Raw genomic sequence first — 14,987 nt, 5'->3', positions numbered from 1 at the left:
TCTCTCTCTCTCTCATAGGCAAAACGATTTCTTTACTTTTAACTAAGAGACTACTATTATGTCTTCCAGTAGACTTTATTTTTTTTTGATATAATTTTGTAGTTTCTTCTGATTACATGATTTTAAATAAAAAATCTAAATTATGTTCCTATATTTTTTTATGTCTCAATCCTAAAATCCTAGGGGGTGCAATATGTTTTTCCAGAGCTGTATTTGCGGTCGGTACAGAATGTAGGGCGTTTCGTGGTTTGCTGTGTTCTGGTGTTTTTGTGTACAGTGTTGTGGCTGAGTGATGTCATCATCTCTCCAGCTGTTTATTAAAATGAGTCACTGATACCCGGACAGGTTACTGGAGGACAAGGGACTGGATTAACTGTGTGTGAGGGAGGGAGTGTGTCTCAGAGCTGTCCCTGTGTCTGTCTGTCTGCCTGTCTGTCTTTGTTCTATCTGTTTAACTGTATATTTCACTTTCTTTCTTATTTTAAAACTATCCATCTATCTATCTGTGTTTATTATTATTATTATTATTATTATTATTATTATTATTATTATTATTATTATTATTATTATTATGATTATGATGTCATTCAGCAGATGCTTTTATCCAAAGCGAATAGTAGGGTGAACTATGCTTCATCAACAACTGCTGCTGCTGCTGCTGCTGCTGCAGAATCACTTTCAATAGGAGCTCGTTTGTTTTACGTCTCATCCTGAAGGACAGAGCACAAAGAGGTTAAGTGACTTACTCAGGGTCACACACAGTGAGTCAGTGGCTGAGCCGAGATTTGAACCTCCTGGTAACGAGACCCCTTTTCTTTAACTGCAGGATCCTATTCTCTCTCTCTCTCTCTCTCTCTCTCTCTCTCTCTCTCTCTCTCTCTCTCTCTCTCTCTCTCTCTCTCTCTCTCTCTCTCTCTCTCTCTCTCTCTCTCTCTCTCTCTCTCTCTCTCTCTCTCTCTCTCTCTCTCTCTCTCTCTCTCTCTCAGGCATCAGATTGAACTTGTTTACTGAAAAAACTGCCAAATCTTCACTGGCAAAAAAGAAAATATGCTCTCTGAAAAAGACATAACAAATCTATTCTCACGGAGTAGCGTTTTTCAATTCTTGAAGGGATTGAGTCACACACAGCAGAGGCCTGAAATCTGGTTCCAAGAGACCACCAGGAGACCTAGTTTGAGGTTTGCTGTATCAAACCCCAAGTCTCCCTGCCTGGTGTGCTGTGCAGTGCCCTGAAACCTCGTCTCCTGAATGAATGCTCCGGGAAAAAGATATTCTGACAAGTGGTATTGTGATGTCAGAAAATGCCACCCTTGTATATTCTACAGAAAAAGCAGGTAGTAAATTCTGACAAGTTGTATTGTGATGTCAGAAAATGCCACCCTTTTATATTCTACAGATAAAAACAGGTAGTAAATTCTGACAAGTGGTATTGTGATGTCAGAAAATGCCACCCTTTATATTCTACAGAAAAAGCAGGTAGTAAATTCTGACAAGTCGTATTATGATGTCAGAAAATGCCATAAAAACAGCTGCAATCTTCTATTCCATTCTAAAGAGATATTATTAATAATAATAACAATAAGGAAATTGGCTCACACTTTAACACATGAATTGACTGATTCATTTCTCATAACAAACCACCAATAATTTCTCGGGGGGGGGGGGGGGTCGTGTTTCAAAATGACAAAAAGGGAGAGATAGAGGTTAGAGATAGACAGAGAGAGAGAAAGAAAACAGCTCTTTCTTTTTCAGTGAGACTGAATTAATTAGGGGCAACTGAAGGGTCAAATCTGAGAGAGAGAGAGAGAGAGAGAGAGAGAGAGAGAGAGAGAGAGAGAGAGAGAAGAGAGAGAGAGAGAGAGAGAGAGAGAGAGAGACGAACAGCGAGAAAGTCTGAGCGAAACTGAAGGAAAGCGCTTTTAATAAAAACGGTACTTCGATATACACAGGTAAGTTTAATTTATTTGTCAAATTAAAAACAGAAAACTGCTTTCTTAATGGGTGCAGATCAAGGTGTACATCCGGCGACTACACTTTAAGACAGAGGGAAAAAAAGAGAAAGAGCAGAAAAGAGGTTTATTATTATTAATAATAATAATAATAATAATAATAATAATAATAATAATAATGTTTTCTTTTTTTATTTTCAGCTTCGGGGAAGAAGAAGAGAAATTCTCGGGGGTTGTGTGTTACCTCACAAGAAACGACACCATTGTAACACACGAGAAGAGAAATACGTGTTTTTTTGTTCAAGATTTCACAGAAACCGAAAACTTCGTCACTCGAGCAAGGATTGAAAAAGTTACAACATAGCCGATATTAAAAAATGACTTTATTTACATCGCAGGCCGCGGTTTACTAATCCCAGTTATTATCCCCGACGATAATTCAATGTAGCGTTACCATGGGAACACACGCGCATTCGGTATAGACTGAGTTTGCGCGGCAAACTAAACACAACAAAATCCTACCGATCAACTCGTTTTTTTTTATCAAGGAAGTTTTGAAAACTGTACAAATCCATTTTTCGGTTGCTATTTTATAAAAGGAAATGGTTCGCTTTTCTGTGGGCAATATCTCTTTCCAATGAAGCCTGCCGGGGGCGATGTAAATACAAAAGCTATAGAATTAGCCTATATGAGGTAGCGTTTTGTTTTGTAATCATACAGCCCTTTTATAATGACTATAAATACAGTTTTATGTACTTACAGATACAATTGTGCACCCATGTCAATAAAATAACTTACAGGAGGCTGTGTGGTCCAGTGGTTAAAGAAAAGGGCTTGTCACCAGGAGGTCCCCGGTTCAAATCCCGCCTCAGCCACTGACTCATTGTGTGACCCTGAGCAAGTCACTTCACCTCCTTGTGCTCCGTCTTTCGGGTGAGACGTAGTTGTAAGTGACTCTGCAGCTGATGCATAGTTCACACACCCTAGTCTCTGCAAGTCACCTTGGATAAAGACGTCTGCTAAATAAACAAATAATAATAATAATAGTGACGTGGCTATATGATACGCATTCTAGTAGACCGAAGCTATATAGTGAATTTGGATAAAAGCGTCTGTTAAATTTCTGATTCATAATTACATATAGATGATTCAATGCTCTTATAAAGCTAGTCCGAATTGATCATATAGATAGATAGATAGATAGTGTTGCTATATACATGACTGTAGCGCGCAGTGCGCTGTGGGGTTCTATGCATTAAAGGTCTCTCTCTCTCTCTCTCTCTCTAGGGGGTGATACACTTATCTGTATTACACCGAGCATCGCTGTCATTAACAAATTGGTTTGACTAATAAAACAGAGGGTTGTTTTAGCTAACCTTGCGATAGGTTTCTCCCCGGAGTGCCGTGTTGAAAAAAAAAAAAAACACATACAAAGACACTCGGATAATTAAAGGATTCGTCTTGGGGAGCTGTTTCCAGGACGAGTTTTATTTGATTAGGTTTCTTTTTAACAACTTTAACAAGATTTGTGGCACCGCGAAATCCATTTAGGATCGCTATAATGTGATTTAAAAGTCAGCCACTCTTCTGTATGGTTTTTCTACTAGCGGGACAGCGGGACTGGTTGACCCGTGGAGAGGCCTCCGAGACACTTAGGAGCATTGGAGAAGCTGCAGTTATGTATTTTTTTTTATTTGGTGTGTGTTAATGGTGTTTTAGAAGCCATGGGAACGCTCCGCCGCACAGGCAGAACCGGACAACTTTAAAAGGGACTGGGAAACTCGTTAAATACGGATTTATACTGGGATTTTTAAACCGAAGTTTTTATCTATTCCAATTCCAACGAAGGAGTGTCTCCAACCGTTTGAGACACAGAACCACAGGGGCAAACCATTTCTAGTCGGCGGAACCAGCTATAACTTATACTCACGCACAAACGAACGCTCTCGTTTCTTTAGCTATAAAAAAAGCGGCTGCTTTGAAATTCTGGGCAGTGGTTCGGCTGTGCCGTGCTGGACCGGACTCTGTGTCTGCGCTCGTCCGTTCTGTACACAAACGGATTGGATTTGAGATCTCTGTTTCGAACTCTTCTGAGAGGAGAGCTCGATGGAATAATTCATAGTAATCATAATAATAATAATAATAGTAATAGTATACTGAAACCAGAAATGGCAGTTTTCAGGACGCTGTTTCCCACTTTCCTCGGATTGCTGTCGTGTTTATCGAGGCGAGGGCTTTCTGAATCCACTCCGGTACCGACACCCCCGGATGAGAGCACGGAGATGGTGGTAAGTTGTTGTTGTTGTTGTTGTTGTTATTATTATTATTATTATTATTATTATTATTATTATTATTATTATTATTATTATTATTATTATTATTATTATTATTATTATTATTATTTGTGGTTTGTTATGAGAAATTGAATCAGTCACATTCATGGGTTAAAGTGTGTGCCAATTTCCTTATTGTTATTATTATTAATAATATCTCTTTAGAATGGAAGAGAAGATTGCAGCTGTTTTTATGGCATTTTCTGACATCACAATACGACTTGTCAGAATTTACTACCTGCTTTTTTCTGTAGAATATACAAAGGTGGCATTTCCGACATCACAATACGACTTGTCAGAATTTACTACCTGCTTTTTTCTGTAGAATATACAAAGGTGGCATTTCTGACATCGCAATACGACTTGTCAGAATTTACGTGGGTCTATATGAAATATATTTAAATATGTTTTTAATATATGCCCCTGCAAGCCTCTGGGTGCATGATTGCACCATGTTGAGTTTCTTATCTAGTTAGAATGCATAGCTGTTTTTTTTTTTTATGTGAGGGCAACTTCTTGAACTCTGGAGAGTTCACACACAAACTGCTTTCACATTTCTAAAAACTAATAATAATAATAATAATAATAATAATAAATGTGACGGAAGCTGGTGATGATCAAAGCGGTTCCTACATCGGCACTTCTAGATCTCTAGATAAATAAATCCATCTCTAAACCCTAAATAAAACCGATACACCTTTTTAGACTGCCCTTGATCGCCCCCTCCTGGTCTGCGCTGGACTCGCCTGACCTCAGCACCTCGTCACTGGATCCTCAGCTGATGCGCTATCCTTGCACTATTGCACTGCTAATCTGTCACTGTAGATCTAACTCGCTGTGATCCTAACTTGTTGCCTCCTGGTTCATATTGTATTCTAGCAGTGTTATTATTATCAGCACTGTCTGTAAACCGCACTGTGTTTAAATATGAAGCTTGCATTGTAAACCTGTGTGCTGTGACACCTGTGTGAGTCGCCTGGGATCAAGGCGTATGCCAAATAAATAATAATAATAATAATAATAATAATAATAATAATAATAATAATAATGCAGTTAGCTTTACATTATATATGTTACATTTCACACACACACACACACACACACACACACACACACACACACATATATATATATATATATATATATATATATATATATATATATATATATATATATATATATATATATATATATATATTTCCATATGGGAGTTAATATATTCTGTCAAAATTTATTTTCTTTTTTTTATAATAGTAATACCATTTTTAATATATATTTGAAAACATAAATAAATAAATAAATTAAATAAAAGCCTAGTGTTTAAACAGCGCGTCAGAAGCTTGCAGAAGTAAAAATCACAAATCAATTAGCATTTTGCATGTGAGTAAATCAAACATGGTATTTTGCATTTGCTTGTAAACGGCGACATCTAGTGGCACGATGTGGTACTGCAATCTATTTGAACGTTGCGTTCCAATGCAAGGATCCGTGGATTGTTTCCCCTCGTAGCTATTTAGTTTGTTGTCGATTTTCATCCTGTGTGGAGTTTCGTCTGACTGGAGTTAGGAATAGTAAATAAAAATAGAGTGAGAGTCAATGAGAAGTCCCTACAAATATAGGAATGCAAACGTGTGTGTGTGTGTGTGTGTGTGTGTGTGTGTGTGTGTGTGTGTGTGTGTCTGTCTATCAGTATATATGTGTGGGTGTGTCTATCTGTCTGTGTGTGTATGTCAGTGTGTGTATGTCAGTGTGTGTGTGTCAGTGTGTGTGTGTGTGTGTCTCTCAGTATATATGTGTGGGTGTGTCTCTCAGTATATATGTGTGGGTGTGTCTATCTGTCTGTGCTTGTACGTCAGTGTGTGTATCTGTGTGTGTGTGTGTCAGTGTATGTCAGTGTGTGTGTGTATCTCTGTGTGTGTGTGTCAGTGTGTGTATCTCTGTGTGTGTGTGTGTCTGTGTGTGTGTATGTCAGTGTGTGTGTATCTCAGTGTGTGTGTGTGTCTGTCTATCAGTATATATGTGTGTGTGTGTGTGTGTGTTAATATAAACATCACTCACCCTGAAAGCAAGGTATGCACACTAAGCACTTTCTTTATCATTTTCTTTATCACTTTCTTTGCAAAAAACAACAAAAAATCTCTGCATGGTTTATTTGGGAGACGCACATGTCGCTTGTACCTTACAGGGTATTTGATAACGCCTAGTGCTCTAAATGTGTTTTATCAGCGGTGAGCCCTGATTGGCTGACAGTATGGTCCTCTTTATTCAGGATTGGCTGATGCGGTACGGCTATCTCCCGCCCCCTGACCCCTCCACTGGTCAGTTGCAGACGTGGGAGGCGGTCACTCAGGCCATCAGGAGCATGCAGAGGTTCGCTGGGATCGAGGTGACCGGAGTTATGGGTGAGAGACGGCAGGAAACGCGACCTCTTCTCTGCTGTCTGACTTCCACATTCACAAAGAGAAGTCGTGAAAGCAGTGGATTTGTGAAACGCCTGGGAGGGAACGTATCCTCTCGATAACCAGGCTCGCAGCGCTGTTAGGCAATTATTTAATATTTAAAAAACTGAAATTGAAATTAACACTGTCTATCTATCTATCTGTCTGTTTGTGTGTGTCTGTCTGTCTGTGTCTGTCTGTGTCTGTCTGTCTGTCTTTGTGTCTGTCTATGAGTCTGTGTGTCTGTCTGTGAGTCTGTCTGTCTGTCTGTCTTTCTGTCTGTCTATGAGTCTGTGTGTCTGTCTATGTGTGTCTGTGAGTCTGTGAGTCTGTCTGTCTGTCTATGTGCCTGTCTGTCTGTCTGTTTTTGTGTCTATGAGTCTGTGTGTCTGTCTGTGAGTCTGTCTGTCTGTCTATGTGTCTGTCTGTGAGTCTGTCTGTGTGTCTGTGTGTCTGTGTGTCTGTCTGTCTGTCTGTGTGCCTGTGTGTCTGTCTGTGTCATGCGTTTGAAAGAACGTAGTTCAGTTTTACACTGGGCAGTCTTTGCTTCTGTTCCCTCGATTAACGCTGTGAATCTCCTTCCTCAGACGGAGAGACCCTGGCATTGATGAACACACCTCGATGTTCCTTACCCGATATCACCGGGGAGGGGGGTCTGAGCGCTCCGGAGGAGGGGGCGTGGGGACCCCCGAACTCAGAGGAGGGAACACACAGCCCCCGAAACACACAGAGAGGAAAGAGGAGGAGAAGGAGGAGACGCGATGCGGGACAGGGCTGGCCAAAGAGAAACATCTCCTGGAGGTAACTGTGCTTTACAATGCTCCCCTATGCTTTACCATACCTCTCTGTGCTTTACAATGCTTCCCTATGCTTTACCAGACCTCTCTGTGCTTTACAATGCTTCCCTATGCTTTACCAGACCTCTCTGTGTTTTACAATGCTTCCCTATGCTTTACCACACCTCTCTGTGCTTTACAATGCTTCCCTATGCTTTACCAGACCTCTCTGTGCTTTACAATGCTTCCCTATGCTTTACCAGACCTCTCTGTGCTTTACAATGCTTCCCTATTCTTTCACTGTGCTGTATTACACTTTGCTGTGCTTTTACTATAGGCAGACTTTCACAATGCCCCCCCCTCTCTCTCCCCCCCCCTCTCAGGGTGCGTTCGTTCCCCTCCCCCTCCTCTCTCTCCAGGGAGACTGTGCGTTCCCTCCTCTTCTACTCTCTCCGCGTGTGGGCGGAGTCTACGGCGTTGGAGTTCCACGAGGTGGGCGTGACCGGGGAGGCGGACCTGCAGGTGGACTTCCTGCGCGGTTCCCACGGCGACGGCTTCGCGTTCGACGGGCCGGGAGGGGCGGTGGCTCACGCCTTCTTCCCCTCCGACCCGCGGAGAGCCGGAACCGTTCACTTCGACCGGGACGAGAACTGGACCTTCAGAGCCCCCGGTAACGAACGCTGTGTCTATCGCACCTGTGACTGCCTCCTCTCAGCTGCACACCCCTCCCCTCTCCCTCTCCCTCTCCCTCTCCCTCCTCTCTCACTTTAATTTAATAAGCTATACAAATATAGAAATACTAAATCCTAAGAAATACTTAACCTAAGTTCAATGACACACGTTTTGAAAAGTATTTTTTGCTGTGTTATATATATATATATATATATATATATATATATATATACAGCTTCAATTCAAATCTTTGTGTCCGCCTCTCTTCCCAGAATCCCACGGGACGGACCTGTTTGCGGTGGCGGTCCACGAGTTTGGCCACGCCCTCGGGCTCTCTCATTCGTCGTCGCGCCGGTCAATCATGCGGCCGTACTATCAGGGTCCGGTCGGAGACCCTCTGCAGTACAGACTGAGCTCTGAAGACCAGAGGCACATAATACAGATCTATGGTAAGGGACTGAGTGTGTGTGTCTGTGTGTGTGTCTGTGTCTGTGTATGTGTGTGTGTCTGTCTGAGTGTCTGTCTGTATGTATCTGTGCCTGTGTGTGTGTGTCTGTCTGTCTGACTGTGTGTGTATTTGAGTGTCTGTGTGTCTGTGTGTCTGTCTGTGTGTGTCTGTCTGACTGTGTGTGTGTGTGTGTCTGTGTGTGTCTGTCTGAGTGTCTGTCTGTGTCTGTATCTGTGTGTGTGTGTGTTTCTTTGTGTGTCTGTCTGAGTGTCTGTCTGTCTGTCTGCCTGTGTGTGTGTGTGTGTGTGTGTGTCTGTATGTGTGTCTGTCTATCTATGTGTCTCTCTGTCTGTCTCTCTGTAGTACTCTGAATTCAGAGGGATCGAGAGAAACACTCCAGTCTCTCTCTCTCTCTCAGTTTGTTTGCCTGTTTGTTTTTCCCAGGTGAAAGAGAACCCTACACAGAAATGCAGGGACCCGAAGCCACCGGCCCACCTGCGTTACCTGAGCAGCCCAAAGCAGCAGCGGCCGCCAGGTAACTGGACCAGACACCCCCAAGGAGGCTCGGGGGTCCAGCGGTCAAAGAAAAGGGGTCTCGATACCAGGAAGTTCAAATCACCCGGCTCAGCCACTGACTCACTGTGTGTGTGTGACCCTGAGCAAGTCACTGAACCTCCTTGTGCTCCGTCCTTCAGGATGAGACGTCAAACAAACGAGCTCCTATTGGAAGTGACTCTGCAGCAGCAGCAGCAGCAGTTGTTGATGATGCAGAGTTCACCCCCCTAGTCTCTGGAAGTCGCTTTGGATAAAAGCGTCTGCTGAATGACTCAATGATAATAATAATACAAGGAACCGCATTCCCATTCACTCGATTGAAATCTCTTGTATAGATGGATAGATGGATAGATAGATGGATGGATAGATGGATGAATAGATGGATAGATAGATAGATAGATAGATAGATAGATAGATAGATAGATAGATAGATAGATAGATAGATATGAGAGACAAGAGCGGCTCTCTATCACTGAGTGGGGTTGAGAGCCAGCTTCCACGCTTCAAAATGTCTTCATACTGGAGCCTTCACCGTCACTTCCATTCTGAACCGAGTCCGCCCGGGTTAACCAGTTCCTGTCCTCCCTCTCTCTCTCTCTCTCTCCTCTTCCCAGGATTCCCAGCGACGCGCCAGACCGCTGCTCGACCAGCTTCGATGCTGTTGCCGTGATCCGGGGAGAAACATTCTTCTTCAAAGGTCATCCCTCCTTCCCTCCCTCCTTTTTATATTGATCATGAGTCTAATCGGCAGACCCCTGCTTTATCCCAGGTGACTCACACAGGAGTCACAGGGCAGGGTTACAATGCAAGATTCATATTTAAAACACAGTGCGGTTTACAGCCAGTGCAGGTATGCAATATGAATTACAATGCAACAAGTTAAGATTCTATCTACAGTGACAAAGGTGCAAGGAAAGTCATCTTCCCTCCTTCCCTCATCCTTTTTCCATATACTGAAACAGGTGACACTTCCAAATCTAACATGAAATACTCACCATGCTTCTATCATGGCTTCCGGTATAGATTTCTCTGCAGATATAAAATCTGTGGCCTTGAATTGAGAGAACGGGAGGGAGGAGAGCAGAGAGCGAGAATGAGGGAATTGAGAGAGAGGGAGGGAGGAGAGCAGAGAGCGAGAGTGAGGGAATTGAGAGAGAGAGGGAGGGAGGAGAGCAGAGAGCGAGAATGAGGGAATTGAGAGAGAGGGAGGGAGGAGAGCAGAGAGGGAGAGTGAGGGAATTGAGAGAGAGAGGGAGGGAGGAGAGCAGAGAGTGAGAGTGAGGGAATTGAGAGAGAGGGAGGGAGGAGAGCAGAGAGCGAGAATGAGGGAATTGAGAGAGAGGGAGGGAGGAGAGCAGAGAGTGAGAGTGAGGGAATTGAGAGAGAGAGGGAGGGAGGAGAGCAGAGAGCGAGAATGAGGGAATTGAGAGAGAGGGAGGGAGGAGAGCAGAGAGCGAGAGTGAGGGAATTGAGAGAGAGGGAGGGAGGAGAGCAGAGAGCGAGAGTGAGGGAATTGAGAGAGAGGGAGGGAGGAGAGCAGAGAGCGAGAGTGAGGGAATTGAGAGAGGTAGTTTTTTTAAAAGCGATTTATCAAGCACTGTGTTGTACTGTTGTTGGGTTTTTTTTCAGGACGATATTTTTGGAGGTTGACCCATTCGGGACATCTCTCTTCCTTCCAGCCGGCCCAGATCCACCGATTCTGGAGCGGACTGCCGGCCGGACTGGACTCTATCGACGCAGCCTACGAGCGAGCCAGCGACCACAGGATCGTCTTCTTCAAGGGTCTGTGTCATCTGCTTTAGTTTATCTATCTATCTATCTATCTATCTATCTATCTATCTATCTATCTATCTATCTATCTATCTATCTATCTATCTATCTATCTATCTATCTTATTATTATATTTATTATTAGGACGGAGCACAAGGAGGTTCAGTGACTTGCTCAGAGTCACACACACACAGGGAGTCAGTGGCTGCTGCAGAGTCACTTCCAATAGGAGCTCGTTTGTTTGACGCCTCATCCTGAAGGACGGAGCACAAGGAGGTTCAGTGACTTGCTCAGGGTCACACACACACAGGGAGTCAGTGGCTGAGCCGGGTGGTTTGAACCTCCTGGTATTGAGACCCCTTTTCTTTAACCGCTGGACCAGCACGCCCCACTCCATGACTCTCCTCTTTGTCCGCTCCGCAGGTTCACAGTACTGGCTCTTCAGGGGCCTGACTCTAGAAGATGGGTCCCCTCGTCCCGTCTCTGATTTCGGACTGCCCCCCGGGTCGGTGATCGAGGGGGCTCTGTCCTCTCCGCTCGACAGGAAGACCTACCTCCTGCAGGGGGCGCTAGTGTGGAGGTTCGATGAGGAGAGCGGGGCGATGGACCCGGGGTACCCCGTCGGGAGGCAGAGCTGGAGGGCAGCGCCAGAGGAAGGGGGCGTCGATGACGTCATGAGCGACCAAGAGGGTAACCGCTCCTCACCCCCGTCTCCCGTCCCATTCAGTTTTGTACCTTCGTTTTCTAATGAGGTGTTTTACACCCTATCCCTCTTGATTGACAGTTCAATGTCTTTGCGGTTTCCAGCTTCTGATAATGGAATATGAAATCTCATGTAATTCGCCGTCATGCAGTGAGATGGATTCTCCAAACTCTGCTTTGCTGTTTTGCAAAGTAATATTGAATAGACTATAGCAAGGACAGCAGCAACACAATAACTGAACACATTAAAAATTATCTCTAGATTATAGATCCCCTTCAGTCTCTGTGTGTATAATTGTATCATGTTGAGTTCCCCATCTATGTATCTATTTTATAATAATCAATCTCTCTCTCTGTCTCTCTCTCCCTCTGTCTCCTCTCTCTCCCTCCCTTGGTCTCTCCTCTCCTCTCTCCTCTCCTCTCTCCTCTCCCTCTCTCTCTCCCTCTGTCTCTCCTCTCTCTCTCGTCTCTCCTCTCCCTCTCTCTTTCTCTCTCTCCCTCTGTCTCTCCTTTCTCCCTCTCCCTCTCTCTCTCTCTCTCTCAGGTTCAGTCTATGTCTTCAAAGGTCTCCAGTACTGGAAATTCCTGTCTCAAGACTCCGCCCCCCAGCCTGGCTACCCCCATTCCACTGCAGCCGATTGGCTAGACTGCCCTGACTCCTCGCCCTCCGCCTCAGACAGCGTCTCAGCAGCTCCCCCTAGAGTGAGACAGGAGCACCGAGAAGTTCCTGGCATTGACAGATGCTCTTGCCTTAAACAGACAGCAGGGGGCAGTGTGACTCTCTCCCCACACTGGACAGTAATCTCTGTACTAATTGCAGCCTGGGCTAAACTAATTCTCTGAATGCTTTTGAAATATAACCAGGTCTTTAACATTTTAACTCTGGGTTTCCTAACCCTGGTCCTAGGGGAGCCCTGTGTGTGTGGAGTAGTGGTTAGGGCTCTGGACTCTTGACTGGAGGGTTGTGGGTTCAATCCCAGGTGGTGGGACACTGCTGCTGTACCCTTGAGCAAGGTACTTTACCTAGATTGCTCCAGTAAAAACCCAACTGTATAAATGGGTAATTGTATGTAAAATTAATGTGATATCTTGTAACAATTGTAAATCGTCCTGGATAAGGGCGTCTGCTCAAAAATAAATAATAATTCCAACTGAATTAAACCTTTTTAGTTCTCAGCTCTTAAAAAGTTGCCAATTTAACTCTAAAACTGCAGAGTTAACTTGAAATCTCCAACCGTTTAAAAGCTGAAAACAATTCAAAAGGTCTATTGAAGCTAATGGATAGTGCAGTGAAGGGTCTAGTGAAGTTATTGAGAGCTCAGTTGGAATGAAAACTAGCAGACGCATACAGGGGGTCCCTAGGACTGGGGTTGTGAACCCCTGCTTTAACCCTTTACAGTCCATTTATTAAGTGCGCGTCAGGCGCGTCAGGTCCAATTTATTTTCACACGGGCATTTAATTTTATACGCGCTGTTTAAAAGTATTTTTTTTCACAGTCAAACGGGTTTAAATGGCCCTGCATATCAACAAAGCACTTATTAGGCATCTCCAGCCCCGCCCCACCCTTTTGTTCGCTGTCGCTTTCACATATGCTAAGAAATAAATAATAATAATAATAACAATAACAATAACAATAATAATAATAATAATAATAATAATAATAATAATAATAATAGTTGTACATACCGATCAATCATCTCCTGATCTGCAAATGTCTCTGATATTCTCTGAGCGCTGATGCAGTCACAGCCAGCTTGTTTCCTTATGGCCGCCCCTATCTGATGCCAGGGGCAAGTATGACGATTCATGAGATACACCCTTTTTTTCGGCTTTGGACCGGATAGGAATTTGCAATGTCGGACCTGACCGCAAAGGGTAAAGGTAGAAGGTGGCAGACAGCCATGGACACTCGTTCACTGTGCAGCTCTGGAATTTTAGGATTGAAAATTTTTTTTAACACATTTTTACCTTTCAAACACATTTTATTATTATTTTTTATTATTGATAAATAGGATACTTTGAAGAAGCCTCTGAATGGCAGTGAGTGTCAAATAGGTGGCGAATGTATTAAAAATCCTGTCGTGTTTTTTTTAAAACTCTGGTTCATTTTTTTAATATCAAATGAAGCGAGAATAATGGTAAAGTGTATAATCATTGTTTTCTTTCAATAAAACTATTTTTTTAACAAAAATATTCAACTTGTTCTGTTAATTCACACTATGTTGTACCCTCCATAAGTAACAACACTATTATTATTATTATTATTATTATTATTTATTATTATTATTATTATTATTTGTGTATTTATTTTAATCACCTTTTTAACCGCCCTAGAACTAAATAAGGTTTAAATAATGCTGATTCTGTGTTTTGCTCCTTTTATTTGAAAAGGGTAAAAACTATTGAAGAATGCTGTTGAGTCACCAGGACTAATATCTTACCTAGTCTTACTGTAGTTAGTTTTTTTCTGTTTTCATCACTTGATACAGTACTACAGTGTTAACCTATTTGCATATATAACAGATGGGCCTCTGCAGTGAGTTACAGAAAAATAATTCCATCAAGGGTTTCTGTGACATCATAAACTACGAGAGCGAAGGTGGAGTTTCTAAACTGTCACAGAAACCCGAGATGGAATTGTTTTCCTGTGACTCACTGAAGAGGCCCATCTCTTATTTTTTATAATCCACGGATACCCCTGTGATGCTAATATTAAAGAAGACGAGGTTCAGCAGTACAGTTTTTTTTTAACGTTGTGTTTCAGCGCTGTACAGACATTCTGTGTCATTATCCGTTAGTGTGTCAGCTTTATTTGGATGATTGCCTTTACCTTGTTTTAATTTCCCGTTCCTCTCCAGTTTCTCTGAGATACGAATGGACCAGCTTAACATCATTGTTTTTAAATGTATTCTCATTTTGTTGCTCATTAATGAACATTTCTGTGCTGTAGGTGTTGTCGAGTGATTGAAAACAAGACATTTTGTGTTTGAATTGAAAGCGATGGTCTCGAGGAGTCGAATGGGTCAAAGTTCAAGTATATTTTCCTCTAGAGGAATCATCACTTTTTAACATCACTACTGTGATATTAGGCGTTTTTTTCAAATGGCTTGGGATGCAACTATAGCCTTCATATATATATATATATATATATATATATATATATATATATATATATATATATATATATATATATATATGTTTGGTCACTGCTATATATATTGTAGTCATAGATTGATAAAAAAAAAACACTGCATCATTGAACTTCAATATGAAATGAACATGGGGGAAAAATGAAGCAAATTGAGTGAAAAATATCTGTTTTATTAGCACCAACTGAGCATAA

The 14,987-nt window shown here is 42.6% G+C and overlaps 1 protein-coding gene across 1 annotated transcript; it reads left to right on the top strand.

Annotated features, from left to right (window-relative positions):
• Window positions 1-3,148: 3,148 nt before the first annotated feature.
• LOC117969848 (matrix metalloproteinase-17-like) lies at window positions 3,149-13,778 on the top strand. The gene is made up of 10 exons (XM_059021874.1): window positions 3,149-4,237; window positions 6,552-6,684; window positions 7,308-7,521; window positions 7,880-8,166; window positions 8,441-8,617; window positions 9,061-9,151; window positions 9,786-9,868; window positions 10,801-10,953; window positions 11,365-11,631; window positions 12,188-13,778. Exons 1-10 carry the CDS (start codon window positions 4,118-4,120, stop codon window positions 12,484-12,486), a joined length of 1,824 nt encoding a protein of 607 aa, XP_058877857.1. The 5' UTR covers window positions 3,149-4,117; the 3' UTR covers window positions 12,487-13,778.
• The last annotated feature ends 1,209 nt before the right edge of the window (window positions 13,779-14,987 follow it).

This window comes from Acipenser ruthenus, unplaced genomic scaffold (assembly GCF_902713425.1).
Source record: "Acipenser ruthenus unplaced genomic scaffold, fAciRut3.2 maternal haplotype, whole genome shotgun sequence".
NCBI classification, from domain to species: domain Eukaryota; kingdom Metazoa; phylum Chordata; class Actinopteri; order Acipenseriformes; family Acipenseridae; genus Acipenser; species Acipenser ruthenus.
The sequence above is the reverse complement of the archived record's forward strand: the minus strand, read 5'-3'. Positions and strand labels throughout refer to the sequence as shown.